Source organism: Cuculus canorus, chromosome 4, assembly GCF_017976375.1.
Source record: "Cuculus canorus isolate bCucCan1 chromosome 4, bCucCan1.pri, whole genome shotgun sequence".
Taxonomy (NCBI): domain Eukaryota; kingdom Metazoa; phylum Chordata; class Aves; order Cuculiformes; family Cuculidae; genus Cuculus; species Cuculus canorus.
Window position 1 is genome coordinate 57,599,160 of NC_071404.1, and position 9,660 is coordinate 57,608,819.

The 9,660-nt window shown below is 45.3% G+C and overlaps 1 protein-coding gene across 1 annotated transcript; it reads right to left on the reverse strand.

Annotated features, from left to right (window-relative positions):
• Positions 1-2,937: 2,937 nt before the first annotated feature.
• Positions 2,938-9,406, reverse strand: POMK (protein O-mannose kinase). Its single transcript, XM_009567043.2, has 2 exons — positions 8,948-9,406; positions 2,938-8,463 (listed from the first exon to the last, which is right to left on the reverse strand). The coding sequence occupies exons 1-2, from the start codon at positions 9,218-9,220 to the stop codon at positions 7,690-7,692; spliced, it is 1,047 nt and encodes a 348-aa protein (XP_009565338.1). The 5' UTR covers positions 9,221-9,406; the 3' UTR covers positions 2,938-7,689.
• Between the last annotated feature and the right edge of the window lie 254 nt (positions 9,407-9,660).

A 9,660-nucleotide genomic window follows, 5' to 3' on the forward strand; every position in this document is an offset into this window, starting at 1 on the left:
AAGGTGGAGTGGAGCAAGTGTTTCAGTTTAGAAACTTGAAAAGTTGTCTGACTGTTTAATGAGATGCAGATTAGCTAGGCAGAGAATGTTCTAACACACATACACAAGCATACTTTTTTTTTGTACAGCCTGATGTTGCATGTTTGTGCTACATGGTAAGTGAGGTCTGTTGTCCTTTATCCTCTCATGCTCCTTTTCCTCCAGCTCTGGCCCTGATACTTTCTTTTACCGAATCTTCTTTTAGATAATAGAACTATTACAATGTAGATGTTATGGATGGGGTTCGTCTCCCTTTGCTTTACGCATATTTGGGGTATGTGCTTAGGTTATGGTTACTTGTCTGCACCCTTTATAAAGTGAAAAATCAAGTATTTTTATGGCATGATTTATCTAACCTATGTCAAGCATTCAGAATAAGTCCTGTGCCCAGGAACTGCTCTGACCACTTAATGAATAAAGGGGAGCTAGGCACCTCGCTTGGATGGCACTCGCTTTGAAGATGTCCAAGGAGCCTGGGGAAACTCCATCCTTTGGGGAACTGTTTTCTCAGTGCAAAATATGCCAAGGCATTCTTTTCCCAAGCTATGGACCAGATTAATTTAAAGAGGCCTCAGATCAGGGCATAAAAGGATATGAGTGAAAATGACAATACGAAAAAAAAAAAAGTTAAGGCACTCTTATAATGAGAAAAGTTCCTTGCCTCACATGGTGTGGGAAAGAAGAGTAGAATAGCAATTAGACATAATTCTAGGTCATTAAATTGGGATGGCACCCATGCAGAGAACTGTGGAAACCACTAAGAGAAAAAAAAAAAAGAGTCTATCACTTACGCAACGTGACACAAGACAGTTAATTAAGCATGGTTTCACAGGGATTTTAAACAGTTTCTCCTGAAGTTGAGGTTTTTTTGTTTGCTTTTCTGGTGAGTTGAACTTTTCTGCTAACAGGCCTAACAAGAAAGCATTACCCATCTGTGGAAGAAAAGTGGAAAGAATAAACATAAGTAACTTGGGAACTCTTTGTATTTCAATACTACCTCTAGACCTCAGTTCAGATCAGCCTCCCGCGTATGGCATGTAGAGAAGCTTTATTTAAGCTGTATCCAAAGGCACTTTTTGTATTAACCCTGCTTTGGACTACTGGGGAAGGGGCTGGAATGCCCCTGGACTCTGCACTTGGCTTCCTATCTGGAGGAAACCAAGGCCCACATCCACAAAGCATGGCTTCAGGTCTTGGGATTTTCTCTGCAGCCTCCAGCATGCAGGAAAAAAACTGCCTCACTCTGCATGTGCCTGATTTGTTTCATTTAATTAAATACTCCATGTAAGGCTCAGATAATCCACCCACCTCCAACCTAGAAGACAGGTAGAGAGAGATTTTCTTCCTCCACATATGCCTCTGAAGTTAGTAAATGTTAAGCAGTGGATAGGACAGGATTAGGTTGAGGAGAACAACATCGGGTGCTGCAGTGAGTGTGACACCCTTGCAAACCAGAGAAAAAGGGGTAATCTCCCACTTGCTGGCCTGTAGCAATAGGAGTTCTGGGAGCGTAGCCCTTCTCCATGACTTCCTTGGGGAATCTGTTTCAAACAGCAAAGTTGGTTGAATCTCAGGCCTAGGTCAGTTCGTCCACTGTTGTTTCCTTTTATAGCTTGGGCTTTTGTTTCAGTCTTAGGCTCCTGAAACACCTTCAGAAATGGGAATGCAATCTGCTGTTGAATTTGGTCAGAGCAAAGTCAAGCCTTGCAGCTGTCATTCTGCATACAAGAAATTGTGTGACCTGGTCCATGTAGAATACGTAGCATATTTATTTGTAGCTTGGATGAGGAGGTGGGATGGGATAACTGGTGCTTGTGTGTGCTTTTTAAGTGTAAAGACATCAGTTGTCTTCTATTTTCTTATATTAAAGCTGCCTGTAGAGAGAGGACTGTCATTTTCAGCTGTGCCTGTATAGCCTCTGACCTCCAGGATCCTGGCCCGTGACCAAAGCATGCAGGCACCAAGCAAATAATATATAATAATAATATATGGTATTGGCAGAAGCTGTTCTGGCAAAACATAACTAATGGAGACCCAAACTTAGTGGCTACATTTTCAACATTACACAGTAGCAAATGGCCCCACAGGAGTGGGACCATTGCAGGAATGTCAGAAGAGGCATTTCCCAAAAGATAAAGGCAAGGTGATGCAGATCATTGACCTCAGCAAACCTGGGGAGTTTCAGCTATGAGTCAGACACAACCCCTCACAGGAACCAGCTTTTGGGGAGAAGAACACATAGCTGTGTGATTTAATAAAAAAAAAAAAAAAAAAAATCCCAGCTTTTACAAAAGTGGAAACATTGTTCATTTCACAAAGAAACAGAGTGTGTACTTGATAAAAGCACCGACTCCAGTCCCATATATTTATGAAGATAATTTCTGAAAAGGATCTTCCAGCTCTACATGGAAACCATTAATTTTCCAAAAGTCCTTAGCATCCAGCAGCTACTGTAAATTTGACTGAAAATTGCTGAATATTGCCAGTTTTGAAAATCCAGTTGTTTCATATCCAGAATGTGAATGCTTGTTCTTTTGAAGATTGTGGCCAAATATTTTGCTTGTGTCTCTCTCTATGTGTAATACTTAATGGATTTTGAGGTACCCAGAGCTAAAAGAGAATCAGGAATCGCTGAGACATAAATATCACTATAATGTAAATATATTCATCATTTAATCCTGATAAATACTGGATTACAGACTTCAGAACACAGACTGACAATTATTGGAAATCATGTGGTCATCTCAAGTATTCAGTGTTTCAATTAAAACCATAAAATCCTTTTTCTTTTTTTAAAAGTACTATCTAGCATATAATTTATTTGGATGAACTCTACAAATATATGCATTATATCATGCTAGAAGAACTTGAGAACCACTTTTTTCTTGTTCCCAGGGTCTCTTGACTGTTGGTAAGACATTACAGTCATAATGATAGAATTGGTTTACAGTTGCAAATTCTGCCAAATATCTCACAAATTATATCTGGCAAACAGCACTGCCTCTGTTTCACAAAGACAATGATCTGATATTTTGTTTATATGGCACCAAAGGAAAATATTGGTTTAGAGCTTCTGACAGAATTTCAAAAGGTTTGTGTGCTGTTCTACACTTCTCATACACCTAACAGTGACCGCTCTGTTAAATACAGAGTAACATGGACTTTAAAAGTACTCTCCAGAAAAGAAAAAACTCACCCTGTTCAATGAAATAGATTGTGTCCATTTTATTTCTTGGGTTTACCAAGACCTACAGAGCAGCTGGTGTGGATATGCATGCAACACCTTTTACATCTGATAGTGTTGAACATACAGATGAGTCACCATAAAGGCTGCTCACCTGTACAGGATTCAGTGTTATAGGAGTGCTTTTAGAATCATATACTCATATAATCCTAGAATAGTTTGGGTTGGAAGGGACCTTAAAGATCATCCAATTCTAACCCCCCTGCCATGGGCAGGGACACCTCCCACAAGATCAGGCTGCCCAAGGCTCCATCGAACCTGGGCTTGAACACCTCCAGGGATGAGGAATCCACAACTTCCTTGGGCAAACCTGTTCCAGTGCCTCACCACTCTCATGGTGAAGAAATTCCTCATGTCTAGTCTAAAACTGTTCCTCTCCAGTTTATAGCCATCAGGATATAGTTGAAAACCCATGGCACACAAAGGGAAACTCGCTACATCAGATTTCAGCCACCTAGAAGCCCACAGCCAGCAACGCCGTTTGGGAAGGGAAAATAGCACTTAGCAATGCTATTGTTTGGATAACTCTAAGGAGAAAAAGCAAGGAGCAATGGGTTTGAACTGAATCTGGGACTCTGCTCTCAGTCTATTTCCATTCTGTATCCTGTAGTACAAACCCACCTAGTAAGGGCTAAATTTATTGAGAAATCCTCTGGGAATTTGCTTTGGCAACAGCATCGGACCAAGGGGGTCCAGGTGCCCTGACACAGTTGGCACTCACAGCCAGACTGTCAACAGGCTCAGCTGGCATGTCCTAAGTTTCCCTGACTCCTCCATTGCTGTCCCAGCCCTGTCCCAGGGGTGTTCAGTCTGGGAACCAGGTGCTGTTTCTTGAGTCCCGAAGATGGTCTCTGCTTTATTTCTTTGCTTAGCTGGTCAGATGAGGTGGGCAGAATGTGCTGTGGGACCGTTGCAGGGATGGCAGAAGAGGCATTTCCCAAAAGATAAAGGCAAGGTGATGCAGATCATTGACCTCAGCAAACCCTGCACACAGGACCAGATCCAAGGCCTTCATCTTGGTGATGGCAGCAGAAAAAAGCCCTGGGACTATATTTGCCTTGACACTGACCACCCAGGATGGCTGGGGAGACTCCTCTGAAGTTTTCCGAAGGAAACCTGCCAATAACCATCCCAGAAGAAGCATCTTTTATGGGAAAGGACAGGAAATGTGAGGCCTTCCTTTTGAACTTCATATGAGAACCAGCAACTGTTGTTGAGGTTAGGCAGACCTGTGGCGGTGGTCTTGGCAGAGGAGTTCAAGTCCACTGCTCTAGACCTAGCTGGGAAATGGATGAGGAAGGCTTTGCAGACTTCAGCTGTGGAGAGACCTCTTCCTGCCCTTCATCCTTTGATGTTTTCCACCAGACATATAAGAACTGTTTGTACTGAGGCAGCAAAGCCCCCAAAAGTTTATCCAAGGCTGTCATTGGTGATGAAAACTGGAATGCCCAGCAGAGATATTGGAAAGAGGGGAGGCAACAGCTTTTAGGGCTATTGTCCCTCTTCTTCCCTCTCTGTGAGGCCTTGCACCTTCCCTTTAAGGAAAAAGAAGCTGGAAATGTGGGAAGGACAGAATTAATGAAATCTTGAGATTGTGGAAGGGATTAGTGGGGAAAAACAGAAAGATGAAGAGGATGCAAAGTCCTCTGATTTTACTGAAAGACTAGAATGAGGTGACACTTAAACTTTGTTGAGGTTGCCTCTGGTTGAGATTAAAAGGGACAATGATGTATACAAATATCACAAGCAAGTTAAAGCGGAGGCAGACTCTTCAACCGGCAGAAAAGGCTCTTCTGACAGCCCTTATTTCTATGTGTTGTTACTACAGATTCGCTGATCCAAACACAATGACACATTTTAGGGGTTTATGGAAGTTTGCTAACAAAACTGGCTCCTCTGTCAGATCCCAGCTATGTTTGGACATGAGAGACTGCAATTGCTAATAACCAGTGGAAAGCCGACCGTCATGCTGCCATCTAGTGTTTCTTCATAGACGGAAACAACATCCCCAGAAAGAAACTGTGAAGCTCCATAATGCTGTATTCAGAACAAATATAATTTATTCTTCCTGAAATACAACGCCCAACCACATACAAGCTGAAGGAGAGGGAACAGGGAAAAGACATGCTGAGGGCCCAGTGCTCAGGGTGAATGTTTAGGTAGATACCTTTTCTTAAAAATATTGTAACTATTTCAGCCAGGAACAGAGAGAGACCTCTCCATGGCAAGGTAATAATTCAAAATAATTTGTCCTCATTTGTTTTACACTCTGTGAAATCAGTATGGCTGTTTGCAAGGTGCAACTGTACACAACAGAGCAAGAATCCAAGCAGAAGATTGTCTTAGCTGACAGAGACCAGCATAAGAAGCTTGGCAGGTTCTTCTGTGTCTTTGCTATTCTCATAAAAAACACAGGATGTTTACTTCACAGCCATCAGATACTCATTTTTCTTTCAAGTATACATGACAGTTAACAAAAGGTAACAAGTTATTGCTAGGGACACGTGAAAAATTTGACTCTTGGCCCTTCCAAGCTTGATCCCTGGCTTTGAGAAGCTGTAACATGATGCTTTTCCAACTGTTCCACATCCTGGACTCATGCTGGAACTGTAGAAGTCTAACCCTAATAATAATAATAACTCAAGGGTTCATAGGCTGGATGATATGATTTTACAACACAGAGAGCATTCTTTTTCCCCAGGCTTCTTTTAAGGAGTTTTGAGTCAAAATCCAACCCAAACACTAAGCATACCAAATCATTGTTCTCTTCTAGAGACCCTGACTTCTGAGCTTTGCTTCCTGACAACCTAAGCAGGAAAGCTGCCAGGAAGGACTACACAAGCGAAAAAGGGCAAAAATCAGCTAATTTAAGAAAACGGACTGCCCATAGGGAAAGGAAAGCCATAATGAGCACCCTTTAAAGGGCTCTTGCTGGCATTGTATGAAATCAAGTAAGAATTTAGTCATTTGCAGGGACGTTTTCCGATTAGTAATAAAATTTTGGTAGCAATAGGACACATGTGGGCTTGAACATTATATACAAGCTGACTGCATATTCTCAGTGCAGTCATGACACAGCTTGTTCAGGTAAGGAGTAATATTGGCACAGCAAAGAAGAGAACCAAACTCTTCAGCAGAAAGGATCACAGACTTCTATGCTTACAAATTACCTCTGAAGTCAAAACATGGAAGTTGTCTCAGGCCCTGAGGTCTTTCAAAGACCCGGTCCACAGAACAGAAAGTCCTCAGGTGCATAATGTAGAGTCCATGTGTCTCATTCATACTATGCCTGTTTTTTTCACTAAGAGAACAAGTACACCCCAGTCCCACCAAACAGAGTCTACTGCTGGATTAAGGCATCGTTATTCTTCCTCTCTGACTCTTGGTACCAAGCTGTAACATTCATATAGGTGGTACCAAAAGCTTTCCTCCTGTATACCCTGAACAAAAAAGCAGCCTTTCTTTGTGCTTAGTGGGCTCTAAATTCAGACCAAATAAAGTTGTACGCTCTGAATACAGGGCGTTTATTTTCCAAAGCTCACATTTAACACTCACTGCTGTGGAAGGAAGTCCCATTCTCTTCTAGTTTCTTGTTCTCTTCCCTTCCATTGAGTCATGACGACACTCAGCAAGGATAAGTGAACAAGAAAGTTCATCTCCCTTCCAAAGTGCTCTGAATTTTTATGGATTAAAAAAGAGCAGGAGACTCCTGCTTCACAGCTTTATCTCTCAAGAGCCCATCTGAGAATACCATGGAGCAAAAAAAAAAAACCTTGAAAACCAAGAGCGTATGTATGTAAGCAGTTTCTTTGGGATCTGCATCATCTGCTCACTTACAAAGTGGCCACATACTTGCTGGTGTGGGACACAGGGCCCACATCGCAATGACTGCAGAGCTCCAAAACCAGCCGAGCCCCATCCAGCGGGGAGAGAATGCCGCTGGGGCTCTGGCTTCAGGGTTCACCTGAAGTGAACTGGGACACTCCTTGATGAGTGACCACTACTTTTACTCCATGGGGAAGTGGGCAAGGGCTTTGTGGATAAGCCAAAGCCACAGGAATCAGAACAAAGCTTGTGGGGGGCATGCCATGGTCTTGTCCTCCGCCAATCAGTTTAAGTGGGCCAATATTTTTTTTTTAACTCTTTTTCTGTATTTTTTTAAGAGATATTTTGTGTAAAGGTTGCAAAAGAAAATTTATTATTTCTTAAGGAACAAATTTCTCCCCACACCCACACAACTTAATTTCTCTCCCTCCTCCTCTTCCAATAATAGACTAAACATGCCAATGGGAAGCTTGCACAACTCCAGCACTGGGTGGTTTTGTTTTAATCAAAAAGTACAAGTTCAGTTGAGTTGTTTTCTTCTCATGACATGAACTTCAGAATGTTGTTTGTCTCATGATCCACTATAACATTTCCCTAGTACCAGGCATGGCTGCCTCCCGAATCAGCAAAGTTAAAACTTTCCTGTAAGTGTCTAAGACCTGCTGGGCAGAAGGCCTTTCAGCTGGGTCCGTCTTTTTACAGCCTGCGTGGATATCAAACAAATGCAGTCGCACAATGTCACTTCCTTCAATGTGGCCCAAGAAAAAATTGGTGACATCTGGGATTTTCCAGATGTCCGTTTTCTCATCATAGGGAGGCATGAGGTCATCCTCAAACGGCACCTCTTCTCCATAGGGCCAACGCTGCTCAGGAGCTACAAAATCACCTCGCAGCTCCCGATGACCGCACTTCACCAGCCTGCCGGCACTCCTGTTCACAAAAGGCAAAGCGTCCAAATCATTCACCAGGACATGAAAGTCACTCGTTAGGAGATACTGAGAAAGGACCTTTTCCAGGTCATTTGAGTCACACATCACTAAGGTTCCCAGAGGGCTGCTGTGCAGGTACTGAATGATACTCACGTAGTCTATAGCAAGCATCAGCCTGCGATGCCAGGTGTTCATGGCCTTGTACTTCGGGATGTGGAGAGTTTCATTCAGGCCCCTGAGGGAGCCTAGAGGATGGTACTCGGTGAGGATTGTGAACTGCTGCTCACAGTAGCCAAGCAGCTGGACAACGTACTTGCTTTGAAGCGCTTTCAGCATCTTCAGTCCATGGAGAAAGTCCTCCTTCAGCTCTGAGTTGGTGAGCTGTGAAATAACCACTTTGTTTTCCTTATACTCAGAAAGGAAGGCCTGAGAACATACAAGAGATACGTAAGATGCTTGGAGAGCCTCCTTCCACTGACTGCTACCATTTCCCGCCGACCTCCAAGTCACTGCTAATTCACAACTACAAATCACAGTCACCAGGCACAGCCAAACCTTTAGGTGGGAGGCGTACCTCTCGCGGCAAGCCCTTACCGACATCATCAATACATCATGATTTCCTAACTTTTTTTGGAACGGGCAATGCAGATGAACAAAATTACTTCATCCTACCCAAACAGCCAGTCTTACACTGCCATGATTGTCCCACAGCCCACAACCACTTCCCTGATCTCTGTGATTTTACTGGTGTAGCTGGAAGCCGCGTGGTGTCAGGGAGGTGGCCCAGGACTCCAGCCACACTCTCCTACCTGTTCCGTGCACCCTACCACACGCCCTTGGCTGTCACAACAGGCAGCAGCCAGCGACAGCGCCTTATTCACGGGAGAAAAGAAAGGAAAACCAAACTCACCTTCTTGACAGCGCCTTCGCCGACGCACTTGAGCCTCCGGACCTCGCTGCCGATGGCCTCACAGGAGAGCCACGGGGAGCAGTTCCTCCCCGCTGCCAGCCTGAAGTACCCGGAAGGGCAGACACCGGGGGCCGTTTCGGCGCGTCCCGAGGAGGCGTAAAGCCTGTTGAGGCCCAGGTAGAGGACGGCGTTCAGGAGCAGGACGGCCGCGAGCAGCAGCGCCGGCGACACGGACGGCACCTCCTTCCGGGACGAGGGCGGCTTCTTTTCCATGGCCGCCTTCTCCGGGAAAGGCAGAGGCTAGACACGATCCCGCTCCCCGCGCAGCGCTTCCATGACCACGAGAAACCTCAGTAAGCAAAGCTTCACGCTCGACGCTCGCCGCGCCGCCCGCCCGCGCTTCCGGGCACGAGGGGCGCGCGCTCCGCCAGCGCGCGCGGGGACGGGGCGGGGCGAGAAGGGGTGGGAGGGGAAGGAGGGGAGGGGGAAGGAGGCGAGGGGCGGGGCGAGGAGGTGAGGGGCGGGGCAATGAAGGGCAAGGAGAGGAGGGGCGGGGCGAGGAGATGAGAGGGGAGAAGGGGAGGGCGGAGCTGGGGAGGGGCTAAGAGGGGAGGGACGAGGAGGCGACGCTAGGCGGGGATGGGCGGGGCGGAGAATGGAGGGGAGGGGCGGAGAGGGGAGGAGCGGAGCAATGAAGGGGGAAGAGGGGAGGG

Coding starts and splice junctions, on each gene's coding strand:
- POMK (XM_009567043.2), bottom strand. CDS start 9,220: ATGGAAAAGAAGCCGCCCTCGTCCCGGAAGGAGGTGCCGTCCGTGTCG. Junction 8,464..8,947: donor GCGAAGGCGCTGTCAAGAAG/GTGAGTTTGGTT, acceptor GTATGTTCTCAG/GCCTTCCTTTCTGAGTATAA.